Raw genomic sequence first — 19,974 nt, 5'->3', positions numbered from 1 at the left:
GCCACAGGTATATTCTTTGTCAGCATGTGAACCTGTGCTTCCGTTTCTTTATCCTCTTCCTCCGTGATGGGTAGGTATGCATGTGACAGAGTGTCTGTGACGTACATTTCCTTGCCCAGTTTGTATTTAACTCTGACCTGGTACTTCTGCAGATGCATTAGTAATCTTTGGATTCTTGGTGGTGCACAGTCCAGGGGCTTTGTAAGTATAGCTTCCAAAGACCTATGATCAGATTCTACCTCCATATCTTTGCCATAGACAAACTGCATTCTAGGCCAAACACACTTGCTAACATTTCTTTCTCCATTTGGGCATACCGCTGCTGTGTTTCAGTCATTGCCTTTGAATCGTAAGCCACTGGTGCCTCATTTTGCAAGAGGACAGCTTCTAGATCAGTCTCTGAAACGTCTACTGAGATCTTGACCGACTGACTGACATCGTAATACTTTAACACTGGTGTCTGGGTCAGTGTTCTTTTCAGACTGGTCAATGCTTCCTGGTGACTTTGTTCCCAGTGCCATTCCACATAATTTTGTAGAAGTTCTCTGAGAGGTGCTGTCAAGTCTGACATGTTTGGAATGAATTTCTCAAGATAGGTCACCATTCCCAAAAACCTCTCCAAGTCTTTCTTACATTCTGGGGGTGGCATGTTCACGACTGCTTCAATTTTACTCGGGTCCGGCTTCAGTCCTTCACTTGTTAGCACATGTCCCAAGTACTTGATTTCATGAAGACCTATTTTGCACTTTTCCTTCTTCAACTTGAGGTTCCTTTCTCTAGCTCTGGCCAGCATCTGCCTCAGTCTGTGGTCGTGTTCTTCTCGTGAGGCTCCCCAGACCAGCACATCATCGATATATGTTTCCACACCCTCTAACCCTTCAAACAGCGACTTCACTGTTCTGTGGAACACCTCCAGAGCTGAATTAATACCAAAAGGTAAACATAAAAGCCTGTATCACCCGTATGGTGTGTTGAAGGTACAGAGATAGGAGCTGCGTTTATCCAGCTTGACCTGCCGGAAGCCTGAACTCGCATCCAAGACTGAATAGCATTTAGCATCAGCTACCTTACACATACAAGATCTCTTCTACTGTGAGCAGCTGGTAATGCTCTCTTTGTACTGCCTGGTTTAGGTCTCTGGGATCCAGACAGACTCGCAGATTCCCATTTGATTTTTCTACAATTACAATTGGATTAACCCACTTTGTTGGTTCTTCAATTTTCTTGATGATGTGAAGTTTCTCCATTCTGTCCATCTCTGCTTTCAATTAGTCTCTCAGCATTACTGGCATTTTCCTGGGTGGGTGTATTTTGGATCTCACAGTTTCGTCAATCTTGATGGTGTGTTCTCCTTTTAGACAGCCAATCCCCTGGAACACATCTTTATACTTGCTCAGGATGTCATCAGTGGTGACAGTCATTATTCTCTTGATTAGCTTCAGATTTTCACAAGCTTTGATTGCAAGAATGGGTTTTGCATCAGTTTTCACCACTATGAATGGAAGTGCTTGAGACTGTTTTTTGTTGTTCCCTTTAATCGTGCATTTGCCTCTACAGCGATTTTTTCACCTGCATAAGTAGACAGCTTCATTTTTGTTTTTGTTAGCTGTTTTCTTTGCTTATCTTACGATACAGGTTATGGGAATGACATTTGCTCCTTCACCTGTGTCAAGCTTGAAATTCACCATCATGTTGGCAATTTTTAAATCAGCCTTCCATTTGTCTTTGGAATTTGTTGTGACGGCACCAATAAAAAGTTCAGTTTCGGTGTCTGTAATTATTTGCAATCATGTGCACTTTCTTCAATTTACACATCCTAGTGAAGTGATTTAATTTATCACAGTTCTTACACTGCGTTCCGTGAGCTGGATAACTATAAGGTAAATGCTCTGTTCCGCATCAGCAACATTTAAATATTTTAATAGCAATTTTGTTCTTTTTACAATCAAACTGTCTATTTGTTCTTTCCCGGGGCAGTTTCTGTTTAACTGCATCTAACTGCTTGACCACGTGCAGCTTATCATCTTCTATCACCTGTTTAATCTGGGATTTTGTTGTCTCTGCAGATATTTATTGCTTTCTCCAGACTAAGAACAACTTCTCTCAAAAGCCATTCCCTCAAAGAGTCTTTGAGATCCCACAAATTGTTCTATCTCAGATGAGTGATTCTTCAAGCCAGTTATCTTTCTCGGGCCTGCAGCTTTCCGGAGGCCTCCATTTAGCTTGGGGGGGTATGGGTTCTGACCTCTCCACTGGAGGCAGCTCCCCTAAGGAGGGAGGGATAGAATAAGGAGGAGGCCAGGACTGGACAATCAGCCTCCAGGGGAGCCACCTTTGGGAGGCCAGGCGCAGGCACAAGGGGCGCAGGGCCAAGAGGTTGTCCAAGGTGCAAGAGGCCACAGAAGACGCCATTATCCTGCTGCCAGGGTATACAGGCGGCGAAGCAGCTACCTCAATATGACTGAGGTGCAGTGCAGAAGGAGGTTTCGACTCTCATGGGAGACAGTCAACTATATCTGTCAGATGATTGGCCCTGAGATCTCCCCTAACTGTGTGGGTGGACACCCCATGACAGCAGCTCTGAAGCTCACAGTTGCCCCCCACTTCTATGCCTCTGGTTCCTTCCAGGGCTCGGTGGGTGATCTTTGCGGTCTCCCAATCAGCTGTCCACACTTGTGTCAAGCAGGTTACAGATGCTCTGTTCAGACGGGTATCCACCTTCATCCACTTCCGCTGCGACCAGGCACAGTGAGCCAGAGGCTTCGCGGCCATTGCTGGCTTCCCCCGCGTCCAGGGTGCAATAAACTGTACACATGTGGCCATCAAGGCGCCAGCAGGTGAGCCCGGTGCCTTCGTCAATAGGAAGGGCTTCCACTCCATGAACGTGCAGATAGTGTGTGATCACAGGATGCTGATTCTGCAAGTCTGTGCAAGGTACCCAGGCAGCTCCCACGACGCCTACATCCTCAGACACTCCCAGGTGCCGGGGCTCTTCAGTGCTCCGGCTCGGCTGGATGGATGGCTGCTGGGTGACAAGGGCTATCCCCTGCGAAGGTGGCTCATGACGCCTCTCTGCCGTCCAAGAACAGAAGCTGAGCAGCGGTGCAATAGGAGCCAGGGCATCACAAGGGCTGTGGTGGAGAGAGCCATCGGTCTTCCGTTGCCTGGACCGCTCAGGGGGCGCACTCCAATACCCCCCAGATCGCGTCTCTCTGATAGTGGTAGTCTGCTGCGCCCTGTACAATCTTGCGTTGGAAAGGGGGGATGCAGTTGATGATGAAGACCTTGACGCCCTGGATGAGGCTGCACATGATGAATCTAGCAGTGCCTCAGATGATGAGGAAGCACAGGGCGATGATGAGGGGCAGAATGATGATCCACATTTACACCAAGGAGGCAGGGACACCCGGGACAATTTAATCCAAAGAACCTTCAGCTAGCTCCACACACATGGATCAGCAGGGACAGCATTGCCTGGAACTTCCTCACGTGGCACGTAGGTGCTACATCCTCCACCTTTTCAGCTGCAACTAAGGGCTTAGTACAGAAACATCAATGTCCCACTCAAACACTCTTGATAAATATGTGAAAAAGAAAAATGCACCACAAACAAAAGACCCTCAGCCATGGTAACAAAGGTGGACTTTATTCTGTCCAAAAGAAAAGCAAACAACACTCCATTGCAATAAGAAAAATTTGGGTCCCTATTCTAAGGGCAACACAAAATCACCATAAGACCATAAGACATAGGAGCAGAAATTAGGCCATTCGGCCCATCGTGTCTGCTCCGCCGTTCAATCATGGCTGATAAGTTTCTCAACCCCATTCTCTCACCTTCTCCCCGTAACTTTTGATCCCCTTACCAATCAAGAATCTATATATCTCGGTCTTAAATACACTCAATGACCTGGCCTCCACAGCCTTCTGTGGCAATGAATTCCATAGATTCACCACTCTCTGGCTAAAGAAGTTTCTCCTCATCTCTGTTCTAAAAGGTCTTCCCTTTACTCTGAGGCTGTGCCCTCGGGTCCTAGTCTCTCCTACTAATGGAAACATCTTCCCCATGTCCACTCTATCCAGTATTCTGTAAGTTTCAATCAGATCCCCCCTCATCCTTCTAAACTCCATCGAGTATAGACCCAGAGTGCTCAAACGTTCCTCATATGTTAAGCCTTTCATTCCTGGGATCGTTCTCGTGAACCTCCTCTGGACCCTCTCCAGGGCCAGCACATCCTTCCTGAGATACGGGGCCCAAAATTGCTCACAATATTCTAAATGTGGTCTGACCAGAGCCTTATAAAGCCTCAGCAGCACATCCCTGCTTTTATATTCTAGTTCTCTCGAAATAAATGCCAACATTGCATTTGCCTTCCTAACTTCCGACTCAACCTGCAAGTTAACCTTAAGAGAATCCTGGACTAGGACTCCCAAGTTCCTTTGCACTTCAGATTTCTGAATTCTCTCCCCATTTAGAAAATAGTCTATGCCTCTATTCTTCCTACCAAAGTGCATGACCTCACACTTCCCCACGTTGTATTCCATCTGCCACTTCTTTGCCCATTCTCCTAACCTGTCTAAATCCTTCTGCAGTCTCCACGCCTCCTCAATGCTACCTGTCCCTCCACCTATCTTTGTATCATCTGCAAACTTAGCCAGAATGCCCTCAGTTCCTTCATCTAGATCATTAATGTATAAAGTGAAAAGTTGTGGTCCCAACACTGACCCCTGCGGAACTCCACAAGTCACATATATCACCAGTGACATATCCGTGGAATGCCTAAGGTGCCTTATGCTTATGTTTTCGGGTGCTACGTCTAGGTGCCGCCCCATCGCTCAGAGTGGCTTGAGAAACAGCCTGCTGACTCTGCTGTCCTATTGGCCACAAAGACTTTGGCGGGCGTCCTCTGGCCCGTGGAGCCTGTGATGGCCCCGCCTGGGAGGGAGTGGCCAGTTCCTGAACTGGTACCTCCCCAGTTGTCACAGCCTCAACGCAAGAAACGTTGACTGGCAGAGGGGCGGAGGAGCTGCTGCCCTCATCCGGAGCGCCCTGAGAGGAGCTCGCAGTGACGATAGGCAGCTGCTGCACCGACGTGAGGTCCCTTTCGACCTCCCTGCTCACCGCAGATGCATGGGCACCGAGTGCCGACGCTTGGTGTCCACAACATCTCCCACATTGGGAATGACCACCCATAGCTAGTACCGCTGTGAGAGCTTGCAGGTCAGAAATATTCCATTCGATTGAAGCCCCTCTCTATGAGAGTCGCCAATCTCTCATTGGAGGAAGCCTGAAGCTCTGCCCTGAGGGCCAAACCTTCATGTGCACTCTGCCTGGACTCCTCCGTCACAGAGAACAACTGAAGCATTCCCTCATGCAACCCTGCCAGATGCAAACGCACTTACTGCCACCTTTCCTGCAGCTGCTGCATTGGGGACAACTCCAGAGGCACGTCATCAGTGCTGGACTCAGCATGTGCCTCGTCCCCTGCAGCCCTCCGGCTGCTGGAGACATCAGCACTCTCTGCCCCTACCATCTCCTCCAGTGATCGTGATGTGCCCTCTCCACTGTGACCCGGGACACTAGCTGAAGGTAAAGTCTCCACCGAGATGTTTGTGTCTGCGCTAATGCCTGGCTGGCTGAAATGATGTGCCGCAAGTTGCACATGTTGGCCCTCAGGTGTGGAGGGGGGTGCTGCGGTGTCTATGGGCACAGCCATGCGGTGGTGATGCTGAAATTAACAACAAGGACAGTGTATCAGTTAGCGTACAGTCAGTTAAACCTTTCATCCCTTTCCCCCCCAGCCTCATAAGTCGCTCACCCTTCAAGACCCTAAGGAGAAGATCATTGGTGAGGTGGAAAAGAGTCAAGAGGAGCCCCAACCATTAAATGCACATGCAGACAGGCTGGTCAGATGGCATCAGGAACGCCACATGGCAGGTTATGTACCATAGGAGTGGGAAGAGTGCAGAGGTACCTGACCTGGATGCATTGTTGCCTGGATAGTTGCGGGGCTGAGGAAACATCGCAAACAGTAGCGACATTTGCCGTGGATCACAGGAGATTGAGAGGTCACATTATTGACCTTCATACCGTTAGGAGGGGCATAGACCGGGTGGGCAGAAGGCAACGTTTCCTCTTGGCGCAGGATGAGTAACGTGGTGGCATTTATCTAAGATGAGTGCCATGAGGTTAACAGCTGAGGTGCTGAGGACCTTTTGGACAGAGTAATGTGGGGCGCACAAGCTGAAAGGGTGCTGGAGGTCCCATACCCCCTAAGATGGAATAACTCTTTGGCTGTACAGCAGCGATCCAATGGCATGTTAGACCATGGTGGTAATGGTCACAAATGGGATAAAGTGACTTTGGAAGGTGGTGGAGATGCGATTCCTCAAGGGGACGAGGGTCCCTTCTATATGACCCACACGTCAGAATGTCTGAGTCTGTGAATGAGCAGTGTTTCAGCATTAACGATTGCAGCAACCATCGGTGGTTTGGATGGTGGGCAGACAGAGTGGATGGGACTGTGGACCTCAAATACCTGGCCGCTGGACCCCAGCCTCGCCGCCCCCGGCTGCCCTGGCCTCCTGCCTCCTCCCCAGCTCCATGGCCTGCTCTTCAAAGGGCGTGAGGCGCTGCAGGAGGGCGCGCCCACCTCCCGGGCATTGTGGTGAGTTTTTGCCCGCAAAACAGAGAAGAGGATTTATTGGGGCTGATCGCTCATGTAGTCTGCACACGCACGCCGCACCCCAACCACAGTGGCCCATCTGAGGCCTCCAGCGGCTCCTGTCCACACTACTGGTGATCAGTCCCCAGAAGATTGTAGGGCTGCTCCCAACCCCCTCCCCCAACAGCCACCTTGGATACATTTGGCGTCCATCACTTTGAATAACACACGGGTCTTAGCGCCCATGGCAAGGAGGCGCAACTAGGTGCAGCGCCGATGCCAGCAGATGCCACTTGGCCAAAACACCTTGAGGCACCCCTTGCACCATATCATTAACATCAATATGACATGTGTTCGAGTTTAGTATGTGTCTAGCGGCCTCCCCTGCAGGTTGCCCCCAGACTACTCAAATGCCACAAAGACCAACATATGCTGCGGGGAGAACCCTTCTTCTCCTCAACCACTAAGGCTGATGTAAGCATGGTTAGTACCCCTTTGCCCACCCAGCGTGCGACAGATGCCCTATGCAGTATCGACAGGAAGACATGGTGGGGGGGGGGGCTCAAAGGCTAAGGCTTTCTTCTGGGTCAAATGGCCAAGACAGACGTGGTACTCACCCTTACAGAGCGCAGAAAATCATTGAATTGTTTCCTGCACTGTGTGCCAGTGCGCCGCACATCATCATGGGCACTTACAGTGTCACCCACCTCCTCCCACGCCTGGCTGGTGACATGGGAGGCCCTCCTCCTCCCATCCTCTGAATACAGAACGTGGCGACGGATAGACACCTCTTGCAGGACGACAGCAAGGCATGCATCTGAAAATCGGGGGGCACGGTGGCCCCTCGCTGGCCTCTCCTGCAGCCTGCCCCCCTCCTACTGCTCATGCTGCTGTCCACTCAGACCTCCCTCTCTCTCTCCATGAGTGGCCATGGTGCACTGCCTCAAGCAGGCTGCCTGGCCACTCTTTAAACAGGCTGTGGCTCCCCATTGGAACCGGCAGTCTGAGGCCGCCCGCCCCTGCTACTATTTTCCTGTTCTCTACGGGAGTTGCTAACCCGCTGGCCGGGCCTTAATTGGCCCGCCCGCAGGAAATGGCGGCACAGCCTGGTTCGCCAGCGGCAATAGGCCACCCGCCTGCCGCTGAGTCGGTCGGGCCCACCCGACCGACAAACAGAAAATTCTGGCCATAGTCTTTCTTTCTTAAATGTCTGCTGCTGCTTCTCTACCATCTCACTTTTTAACCTATTTTCCCAGTCCACTTTAGCTAACTCTGTCCTCATACCCTTGTAATTGCCTTTATTCAAGTGTTAAGAAACTATACTTAGCTTTTTTATTAGTTCAGAGGTCGGGAACTTTTGTTCATGATGAACCTCAGGCAGCTCTGTGCCTCAGGGGGATTTCTGCGCTCTTTCGCGCGCACGTGTCACGCTGGGCTGGTCTTACTTGGCCCATCCACATAAAATGGCGGTGCGCAGCTGATCGCAGGCGGTGATCGGCTCTGTGCCCGCTCTCAACCGGCCCACCCAACGTGGAGGCAATTCTCCCCTATGTTATGATCCTTGGCAAGACTCCAGGAATGAGAGGGAGATCTGGTTAGGGACAAATAATGTTTTGTCTAAAGTAGATAAAGTTTGAGATTCAAGATGCTTACTAAGTGAATAAAGCCACAAGATTCCATGGGTTTTGAACAAACAAAAATAAACTTACTATAAAATTTCAGAAAAATAAAACAATTTACAATATCTATCTTATACTCTAATATTCAGGGTAAATGTGAGATACAGGTGAATTAACAGGTGAACTGTAGTCAGCCAACTCTTTCTTGAATTTGGAGTCTATTACTCTGCCCCTTTCTTATAACTTTACTTAGCAGGATTTATTTCTGTCCCCTGTCTTCATCCCTAAACTGGGATTACCTTTTTGGGACCTCTCCTTGTCCCCCTCCCAGTTTTGGGACCTTCTCTCTGTCCCCTTCCTGTGTCCCGCTCCCTGGGACACCTACTAAATAATGCCACTCTGTTCCAGATCATCTGACCTACATTTTTGCACTGTCCTGTTTATTTTTTTCTGTGCATCCCCTGCTGGATGAATGTTAAAAAAAAAACCTGAACTGTGCATGTGCGGCCATTTGCTGGCTGGCACATGCGCAGGAGGCTTAAGGTTCATCAGGAACAAGAGTTCCCGACCTCCAAGCTAATAAAAAAGCTAAGTATAGTTTCTTAACACTTAAATAAAGACAATTACAAGGGTATGAAGACAGAGTTAGCTAAAGTGGGCTGGGAAAATAGGTTAAAAAGTAAGATGGTAGAGAAGCAGCAGCAGATATTTAAGAAAGAAAGATTCTATGAGAAGGATGCACCATCCATGGCTAACTAAGGAAGTTAATGTTATCAAATTGAAAGGCGTACAATGCTGCAAAGATTGGTGGTAGGCCAGATGATTGGGATAATGTTAGAAATTAGCAAAGGATGACTAAAAAAGGGGGAGAAATTGGAGTATGAAAGAAAACTAGCAAGAAATATAACAACAGACATCAACGCTTTTATAAGTATTTAAAAAGAAAAAAGTGAGGTTGTCCACTTTGGCAGGAGGAATAGAAAAGCAGAACATTATATAAATGGTGAGAGACTGCAGAATGCTGTGGAATTAAGGTGTCCTTGTATATGGATCACAAAAAATTAGCATCCAGGTACAATGTTATGGCCTTGATTTTCCAGACGGGTTTCTCATTAGAAACATCGAACTTTATTTACAGGCTGCAGCAGCAGTTACATGCTTCCATTAAGCTCCACAACTAGAAGAAGAACTCACACTGTAAAGTTCCCCACGCTTAGAGCTGATTCGTTCAGACTGTCATGTGATGCTATGCAACACAATAAGTCTTAAAGCTACAGTCACTACATTCCTTAAAGCTACAATTACTACAAGCAAGCAATTAGGAACGCAAAATTTATTGCAAGGGGATTAGTGTATAAAAGTAGGGAAGTCTTGCCACAACAGTACAGGGCATTGGTGAGATGACACCTAGAGCATTGTATGCAGTTTTGGAATCCTTAAGAAGGGATCTACTTGTTTTGGAGGCAGCTGACTCCGGTGCGCGCCCACCGAACTGAAGATCGGAATGACGCGCGGTGATGTCAGGACGCACACCCAATGTCACCGCGTGTCATTTTACGCGTTGGCAAGCAGGACCTGCCCCGGCAAGCCAACCAGACGATTCAGGCCCAAGAGCTATATGTTTGACATATGTTTGGCCTACTCCTGCTCCTAATTCATATATTTACAATATTCATTATATGAACATTGACTGTAATTGTAAATGTTGTGAGTAACATACAGTATTGGAAGGAACTGATATGATTTTCACCTTATGTCATGTCAACTTTGATCATGTAATGTACTTTTATAAATTTTATGAATAAAATATATTTTTTGAGGGAAGAAAGGCAGTTCAGAGAAAGTTCACTAGGGGCCCAATTTTACAGCCTTCTTGTGGCAGGGGCGGGGCCGGAAAACACGGCAAGCTGTTCAAAACTCCATTAACTTTGGTGGGACCAGAAAATCCTACTGGCAGGAGGGGCCATAAAATTCCACCCTAGGTATGAAGGGGTTGCCTTATGAGGTAAAGTTGAGCAGGCAGGGCTGATAGTCATTGGAGTTTAGAAGAATGAGAGGTGATCTTATTGAAACACAAAAGATTCTGAGGGCGCTTGACCGGGTAAATGCTATTGGGAGAATCTAGAACTAGGGTACACAGTCTTTAATGGGAGACTCCTTATTTTTAAACTGAGGTGAGGAGAAATTAATTCTGCTCTTGGAGAGTCATTAGTCTTTGGAATTCACTTCCCCAGGGAGCAGTGGAGGCTGGGTCATTAAATATATTCAAAGCTGAATTCGACAGATTTTTTGATTGACAAGGGAATCAAGGGTTTTGTGGGACAGACAGGAAAGTGGAGTTAAGGCTGCAATCAGATCAGCCTTGATCCTATTAAAAGGCAGAGCAGGCTCAAGGAGCCGAATGGCCTATCCCTGCTCCTATTTCTTATGCTCTTAATCATCATTTTATGAGTACAGATTTTCCAGGAAATTATGATGTAAGTGATTAAAACCATTCTGATACACAACAAATTTCTTGAGCCATTTGCACTGTTCTCTCTCTACCCTAGCTAAAACAGTACTTTCAAAAAATTCATAACTCTGACCCCCAGTGCTTATTCAAATCAATTTTATTTTCCTGATTGGCCACCGGTCTCCTTGCAGATGCTGCTGGGAAATAAAGGAGCTGGTGACCTAACAGTGATATTTCTTCAAGATTGGCATAGAAAATAGGAAGCCATTTGTTTACAATCCTACAAAAAGCATATTTGTGCAATTATCACTGGCAATTTTCCAATTGTTACAATTATCATTTTGTGGTTCTTGTTTAGTTTACATAAAACCTGTTGAATAGGTCCTTGCATTTGAACATACAAAGAATTAAAACTCTGCAATCTCTATGAAGTCCCCAGAAATAGTCAGAATTTGATTGAACTGGGATCCAAACCATGCACCAGTAAGAAACAATACCAGAAAAAAAACAACAGTCTATATGTTTTCCATGTGATGTTGAAGGAAGTTAACACATCCATTGTTCGGAAAAACCGGAACAAATTATAGCAGACAAGGCTGCGGAGGAGATCTGAGTGATGCTAGCCCAATAAATAGCCATGATCATAACTGATCTGGTAAATGGTAATTTATTACTTTGCAATTACAGGAACTGAAAGGTGTGCACAGGCCATACAATTCTGAGCTGAAATTTTTGTAGCACAATCATGCAATATGATTCAGCTAACACGAACCTTTGTCAGGTTGATCATTATTTTCCAGCTAATTGTTCCATCAAATTTCAGGGATTATTGGATACAAATTTGCCAGGCCAATAAAAATTACTTCAAAAAGTCTATTTTTCAAATAGGAATTTCACAATGAGGTTCAAATAGAAAATCTAGTTACTTCCATTAATCTAACATATCAAATGAAACAAATGAAAGGAAAAACAATTTTGTTAGATAAAATTTCTGAAGCACAAGTCCAAGCACTAGTTCTGTGCCGCTAGTATATCAATAACTTCCACTATTCGATGCAACATTCCAGTGAACATTTAGAAGTGTAAGCCCAATGAATCAGTTTTCATTAGTCAAATTGCAGACCTGACTAGCTCTAGAAGAACATCTGTTATTTCTGTGTTCTATAAATGGTCTAAAGTGCCTTGTTTTGAAAAAAGGATTAGCCCAATAAAAATAACCATTGAAATTTAAGGAAGTGTTCTAACACCATCACCCAACCCCACTCTCCCACCCTCCTCCTACACCTATGGCTCGAGTCAGGCTTCCATCTTTGAAGCAAGTTGAAGTTGCACCGTACCAAAATGGCATACAATTCTACAATAGTAGAAAATTGAAGACAATAGGTATAATTGTAAATAAAAATGTCTACCAAATTTCGCGAGTCTATTATAAAAACGTTGTTACCCCATAAGTATGAGAGACAAATGTTAAGTATTTCCGCCCAAAATAACTTACCCATTGCCTTCATTATTGTTGGCTGCAACATACATAGTGAATTTTGGCTTCTGTTTTTGCAAGGTACAGCACTATATGTTGTGCAGGCCAATCAATGAATATAGTGATTGTTTCAATGGTCAAGCTTTCCATTTGAAGCTTCTGAACCACAGATAGTTCCAGGCTCCTCTCAAGAAAATGTTCGGAGATGGAGCTGATTCCATGCTTCTTCATTCCATAGATAACTCAGCCTGGCTGATGTTCTGATGGTGACATTGTCAATGGACTCTGTCCAAGGCATTTTACAATGGAATATTATACCCTGGAACTTCTCTCTGCTGGCCTGATTGACTTTGAGAACAGCTCAATTCTCACATCTGTTCCTTGTGCTTGCTTCTTTTGGAGAATGGCTGAAATGTAGTTTTTTGGGGGCTCATCAGAACTTACCACCAGAGCTTATTGGTTCCTCCAGGTCATCGACACAAATGGCATTTCCCTGATGCTATTCTTGAGTTCATGGGGATATCCAAATGGTGATGTCCTTAGAAAACTCTCTGTAAGCCCCAGCCCTTTAATCAAGTGTTGATATTTCACTGACATAAATGAGGAACAGGAGTGGGCTGAATACTGAGCCCTGGACAAATCCTGATGTAAATTGCTGTCCCTATTCTGGCATCACTCTTGCACTCTGCTAGGAGATTCAGTATCCATTGAATCCACTCACTGCAGATGTCAAGTTGGGTTATGGTGATCCAAAACTCTCAATTTCAGGCTATGATGGATTTTGTTTATGGTACCAGTTAAAAATTAAGAAACGTATATTGTTTCACAGAAGCAACATCTGCTTCAAAAGGTGCCTGTGCAGTGGGCTTAATTCAAGATAAAAGAAATTCAAAACGTAATTCACCTCTGGCAAGCAATGAAAGGTAAGAAAAAAGAACAGAACAGTAAAGTGCAGGGCTCAGTATAAAATGCAACAAATCTCAGTTATGAGGATAGTGTCATTTTATTTTAACGTTTCCCTTCACCCGTGATCAATGACTGTTTGATCAGTTCCTCCTTCGAGCTGCTTTTTGTGTCTGATAATGAATACAAACTCCCTGTGAATACTTTGACAAGGTTCTGTGAAATAATTCAGTGGGCTATTACTGTATAGAGCAACCAATGAAACAACAAAAATAATGTTTGATTTGAGAAAGTCCATTGAAGTCCTTTTAAAAGTGATGAGGAATAGAAATCTTAAAACTGCAGATTGTGACTTCAGACTTGCAACAATTGTTTGGATTTTTAGAATTGCAAATAGGAAGATGTATTATTTAATACTTGTTAATATTTTAATATTTGTGTAGCATGGTGGTACATCATATTGTGTGAATATACTGTGTTATAATATGATTCCCAACATTGCATGTTTCCAATCAAATTATTGCAATTGAACTGCAATTAGCTTGGTTGTCTTTCCTTTAGTTTGGCTTTAGCACTTACTGCAGATAGACTAGAGTTGAAAAAAAAACTGTTTTTATTAATATATATTTATAGACAGCAATGCTTTGGCATGTTTTGTTGGGGCGCTAACCTTGAATAGAAAGCAGGGTAGAGATAAATAGAAATGGAAGATGACGGTGGAGGGGTAGTGTCACTGGATTAGTAATCCGGAGGCCAATGTCTGGGAAAAACAGGTTCAAATTCCACCATGACTGGTAAATTTAAATTCAATTAATTAATTGAAAGCTAATCTCAATAATGGTGCCACAAAACTATCATTGATCGTTGTAAAACCCTATCTGGTTCACTAATGCCTGTTAGGGAAGGAAATCTGGCCTACATGTGACTCCAGACCCACAGTGGTTGACTCCTAATTGCCCTCAAATTGCCTAGCAAGCCACTTTGTTCATGGGCTATTAGAGATGGCCAACAACAAATGTTGGCTTTGCCAGCAATTCCCACAGCCCAAGAAAGATTTTAAAAAAACTGTCAATACTGGAAGTCTGAAATAAAGCCAGAAATTGATGGAAATAAACAGCAGATCCATCAATGTTGTTGTGCATTTTCAACACTTTCTCCTTTATCATGGAGTAGGATGGCTCCCTATTTACTACACGGCAAGATCACGGTTTTAGCTATTTAATTAGGAGTAACGACTCAATACTTTCCACAGAAAAGAGCAATTTAGTGGTCTGAGTACAGAATTGTGTATGGTTGGAAATAACATTGGGAATTTTTCATCCATTGGATTGATGTATGTTACAAACAGGGCTAGGCTTCTTTGCTTTGAATAGGTGCTGATTTCCTAGTTGGTTCTGGCACAATAAATAAATTCTAAACATGACAGTTATTTTTCTTAAAAAGAGGGCACAGAAATAATGTATCAAAGCTCTCAAATCGCCAGCTGCAACACAGGGTGTAAAACAGGAAAGAAGGTCATGTCTGCTTAGTCACTTATATTAGGTCTAGCACACTCTCAATGAACAGTGAATTACCTCATTGCCTTTTTCACGGACGGTGTTCGGAAATAAAAACCTTGTTAAACGTGTGAATTAAAGGTTTTAATTCTGGTTTCAATAAATTGGACTCCGATGACTATTTTATCTAGTTCAAGAGAAATCCTTGTTTCAGTGATCTGCTATTAATAAAATAAATTGATTTCCATTACTTTTTTTTTAAGGACAGCAATTTTTAAAAAAAATAGTGCCATGCATTTTGATTTTCATCCAAGTTGTTGCAGTGGTCATTTCATAGAGTGGAGGATCAAAACAGATTCAGAGGGCTAGGGGGAGGGAAGGTGTCAAATTTTCTTTACCTTTACCTATAAACTTCCTCTTCTATCTGGACAGTGTTCAGTATGAGATTCATATTCATAGAAAAATAGAATTTTAGATAAGTCCCTCACACCAAAAAAATTCTATGGCTGTCTTTATTGTCCATAGTGCTCAGAAACTAGGCCTATGGTGTCAGGCGTCACCATTTCTACAAAGACTAAGAACCAAAATTCAAGAATCTACCTTGGTAGATATCCACAAAGAAGAACAATCCCACGTCTCTACTATAGACCAAAATAGCCAAGCAGGTAAGTATATTATTGTACAGCCAATTACATGTTACAATCTTGGTAAGCATCCAATGAGTCTAGATGTTCTTGATAGCATATTAATTGATATTGCAATCAATTCTGATAGAATTTTTAAAAATCTCTGATAATACTTCAGAGCTATTTTTTCTGATATTATTCAAAATAGTCTTTGAACTACATTTGATCTACTTCTCCATTTGCAATTAATTTAGTTATACTCTTCCAGGTGGTTACTAACGTAAAGTGTTCTGAAAACATCAGGAACTCTACTTACACAAGTTCCTCTGCACACACCTCATCGTGTCTGACACAGCCTACTTGGAATGGCAACAAAGCTGCATGACCTCTGCAAATGCATTTCAAGGATGCCAGTACATATCATATGTAGTAATTCATTATGTAGGAAGGTCTTAAAAGAAAATCAAAAGTACTAGTGATGGCTTTGTTAAATAAGTAGAATATTATAATACACGAGTTAATTAATATGCACCTATTTTATTGTATTCACAAGATAGGATCAGATAATGAAGACCCTTCAGCCTATTTGATCTCTTCATTTCAGAATTGCAACCATGCTGTTTCCCAATTGCGCCATCTAGTTTCCTAAATGAATCCAGTGCCCTGGTTTAATTACATTTCTTGGCAACATAGTCCAGCTATTGATCATCCTATATAAAGAAATGTTTTTTGACATCTGTCCTAAATTTTTGTTCTCTTGCCTGGTGTCTAAAAGGATTGTTTCAGATTTTCTTTCCCTATTTCATTAAGTGGCCTATGTAACTGTACAAGGTTACCTCCAAGATGTGTTGTGAAAAGCTCAAGTGTCCTGGTTCATCAAGTTGTTCTTCATAGGTCTTTTTACTGACACTGGAGACCAGGTTCCTGGATCTTCTCTGCAGTGCCTTGAAGTTTCTATTATAGACTATTGTACATGTAACAAAATCATCAGAGAGAGAATGGGGCAAACCACAGAAAACTTTAAACTATAGCTTGCATTTATACAGCACCATTAATGTAATCATCTTAAGACACTTCACAGAGGCATATTCAAAAACGAGGGATGAGCTAAGGGAGGAGATATAATAAGGGATGACCAAAAGCTTGGTGGACTTTAGAGCAGTATTAACACAGAGAAGGGATTAGGGAGGGAATTTCAAAAATTGTGGAGTTTGGATGTATAAAGGGACAGCTGCCAATTGCCTGAGATTGTATGAACTCATGAAAATTAGGACTATAGCAAATTTCAAACCTAAAATATCTGCTGCAATACCAAGTATATTGCAATATTTGATAACAAATCACACACATATATTTCTGTAAGTTACATAATGTCAAAAATTCAGTTTTCAATATGATTGAACAAATTGAACTGGTAAAAGCTAATATCCATTGATTTTTTTAAACATTGAAGGGGTTTTCTATATTTCTTCTTTGGTAATATCTTCAGGCAAACCTTGTCTTTGATTGAAAACAGTAATCATGCCGCTCTAGGCCTTGCCCACCCCACTTAAAATCACAGACAGGTCAGGTAAAGGAGGGAGGGTGAGAAGGCCACCTGGGAAATTTTACAGGTCCCTCCACCTGCAAACTCGCCAGCGCAATTAGTACAGTACAATTATGCCCCTAGAGATCCAGTTTTCAAATTGACATTACAAACCTGAGACATTCAAGTCACTGATTTCACCACACTCCAAAAGCCAATGAGAATTTGGTTAAACAATATGTATTGTAAATTCTAGAAGTAGCCAATTTAATATTGTAGATGTAAATGCTAATTTAAGTTTTTTGCAACCTCCAGCTATGTCATGAAACCAATGGAAGACATATATGATTCATTCATTGAAAATTGCTGTGCCAATTTGGCAATTGCCATTTTGAAATCTGAAGGTAGATTTTTTGAATTCTTGTCAGTGACAATTAAGATGTCTGGTCCACTACTGAGCACAGATCAAAACTTTGTGGATATATTTAATAATTAAATTGTGGGCAGTTGGCCTGCAATTTTCTGATATGCTCACGGCAGCCAAGGTCTCAGATGATCTACCCTATAAACTCCAATGCTGGACATAATTGCCATAATGCACCGCCATATGAACACACTCGACCTCTCCCTCCAGCAGCACCGCCGCACCCTTTTTCAAAGCTGCGCGTGCCCCCAGTTTCATTTTATTCTTCGTCTCATCCGACGCCTCAACAAGAAACTTTTTCTCTTTCTCTCAAGTGCTAAGGAACGCAAGCTCCAACAACTCATCGACACCAGCACCCATCTAGGACCCTCCACCCCTGCTTGTCCCTCCGTCCCCACCCCATCTTCCAATCCCAGCCCCAGCCGCGTATTCACTATACCCCCTAACCTTCCCCTCTCCGATGCTGAACGTTCAGCGCTCAGCAAAGGACTTAGTTTCATACCCTTACGCCCTCATCTCAATGAATTTCGGGCTCGGCACGATGCTGAACTCTTCTTCCACCGTCTTCGTCTCTGTGCTCACTTCTTTGGGCAGGAGTCCTCTCCCCGTTCAACGGATCCTTTTACCCACCTCCAATATTCTCCCTCCACCTGGACCCCTCCCTCTGGATTCTTACCTTCTCTTGATCTTTTCATTGAGAACTGTCGGCGTGACATTAGTCGTCTCAATTTCTCTGCTCCTCTCACCCATTCTAATCTGTCTCTCTGAACTTACTGCACTCCGTTCTCTCAGGTCCAACCCCAACATTGTCATCAAACCCGCTGACAAGGGTGGTGATGTTGTTGTCTGGGGCACTGACCTCTACCTCGCGGAGGCTGAGCGTCAACTCGCAGACACTTCCTCCTACCTCTCCCTGGACCATGACCCCACCACTGAACATCAAGCCATTGTTTCCAGGACTGTCACTGACCTCATCTCCTCTGGAGATCTTCCTCCCACAGCTTCCAAAACTGATAGTCGCCCAACCTCGGATGGCCCGCTTCTACCTCCTACCAAAAATCCACAAACAGAACTGTCCCGGCAGACCGATCGTGTCAGCCTGTTCCTGCCCCACGGAACTCATTTCTCGTTGTCTTGACTCCCTTCTCTCTCCCCTTGTCCAGTCCCTTCCCACCTACATCCGTGATTCCAAGAACACCTTACGTCACATCAACAATTTCCAGTTCCCTGGCCCCAACCGCTTCCTCTTCACCATGGACGTCCAATCCCTCTACACCTCCATCCCCCACCAGGATGGTCTGAGGGCCCTTAGCTTCTTCCTTGAACAGAGGCCCGAACAATCCCCATCCACCACTACTCTCCTCCGTCTGGCTGAACTTGTTCTCACACTGAACAATTTCTCCTTTAACCCCTCTCACTCCTCCAAATAAAAGATGTGGGTACCCGCATGGGCCCCAGCTATGCCTGTCTCTTTATGGGGTATGTGGAACATTCCTTGTTCCAGTCCTACTCCGGCCCCCTCCCACAACTCTTTCTCCGGTACATCGATGATTACTTTGGTGCTGCTTCATGCTCTCGTCGGGACCTGGAAAAATTTATTAATTTTGCTTCCAATCTCCACCCCTCCATCATTTTCACATGGTCCATCTCTGACACTTCCCTTCCTTGACCTCTCTGTCTCAATTTCTGGTGATAGACTGTCCACCAAAATCCATTACAAGCCTACCGACTCCCACAGCTACCTCGACTACAGCTCCTCACACCCCGCTTCCTGTAAGGACTCCATCCCATTCTCTCAGTTCCTTCGCCTCCGTCGCATCTGTTCTGATGATGCTACCTTCAAAAACAGTTCCTCTGACATGTCCTCCTTCTTCCTTAACTGAGGTTTTCCACCCACGATCGTTGACAGGGCCCTCATCCGTGTCTGGCCCATCTCCCGCGCATCTGCCCTCACGCCTTCTCCTCCCTCCCAGAAACATGATAGGGTCCCCCTTGTCCTCACTTATCACCCCACCAGCCTCCGCATTCAAAGGATCATCCTCCGCCATTTCCAGCATGATGCCACCACCAAACACATCTTCCCTTCACCCCCCCGGCGGCATTCTGTAGGGATCATTCCCTCCGGGACACCCTGGTCCACTCCTCCATCACCCCCTACTCCTCAACCCCCACCTATGGCACCTCCCCCTGCCCACGCAGAAGATGCAACACCTGCCCCTTCACTTCCTCTCTCATCGTCCAAGGGCCCAAACACTCCTTTCAAGTGAAGCAGCATTTCACTTGCATTTCCCCTAACTTAGTCTATTGCATTCGTTGCTCCCAATGCGGTCTCCTCTATATTGGAGACCAAACGCAAACTGGGCGACCGCTTTGCAGAACACCTGCGGTCTGTCCGCAAGAAAGACCCAAACATCCCTGTCGCTTGCCATTTTAACACTCCACCCTGCTCTCTTGCCCACATGTCTGTCCTTGGCTTGCTGCATTGTTCCAGTGAAGCCCAACGCAAACTGGAGGAACAGCACCTCATCTTCCGACTAGGCACTTTACAGCCTTCCGGACTGAATATTGAATTCAACAACTTTAGATCTTAAACTCCCTCCCCCATCCCCACCCCATTTCCGTTTCCTCCTCCTCCCTTTTGTTTTTTCCAATAATTTATATAGATTTTTCTTTTCCCACCTATTTCCATTATTTTTAAATCTATAACTGTAATATCCTGTCAGTCTTTCCACCCCACTAGAGCTGTACCTTGAGTGACCTGCCATCCATTCTTAATTAGCACATTTTCTT

The 19,974-nt window shown here is 44.8% G+C and overlaps 1 protein-coding gene across 1 annotated transcript in view; it reads left to right on the top strand.

Moving 5' to 3' along the window:
- LOC144680824 (cytosolic carboxypeptidase 2-like) overlaps positions 1-17,291 on the top strand; it is a 90,049-nt gene extending 72,758 nt beyond the window's left edge. Inside the window, exons 18-20 of the mRNA XM_078542249.1 lie at positions 13,040-13,133; positions 15,135-15,274; positions 15,504-17,291. Of these exons, the coding sequence (XP_078398375.1) occupies positions 13,040-13,133; positions 15,135-15,274; positions 15,504-15,514 (245 nt within the window). The 3' untranslated portion in view covers positions 15,515-17,291. The remainder of the gene's footprint in view (positions 1-13,039; positions 13,134-15,134; positions 15,275-15,503) is intronic.
- The last annotated feature ends 2,683 nt before the right edge of the window (positions 17,292-19,974 follow it).

Source organism: Cetorhinus maximus, chromosome 5 (genome assembly GCF_964194155.1).
Source record: "Cetorhinus maximus chromosome 5, sCetMax3.hap1.1, whole genome shotgun sequence".
Taxonomy (NCBI): Eukaryota; Metazoa; Chordata; class Chondrichthyes; order Lamniformes; family Cetorhinidae; genus Cetorhinus; species Cetorhinus maximus.
This window is presented reverse-complemented; position numbering and strand designations above follow the sequence as displayed.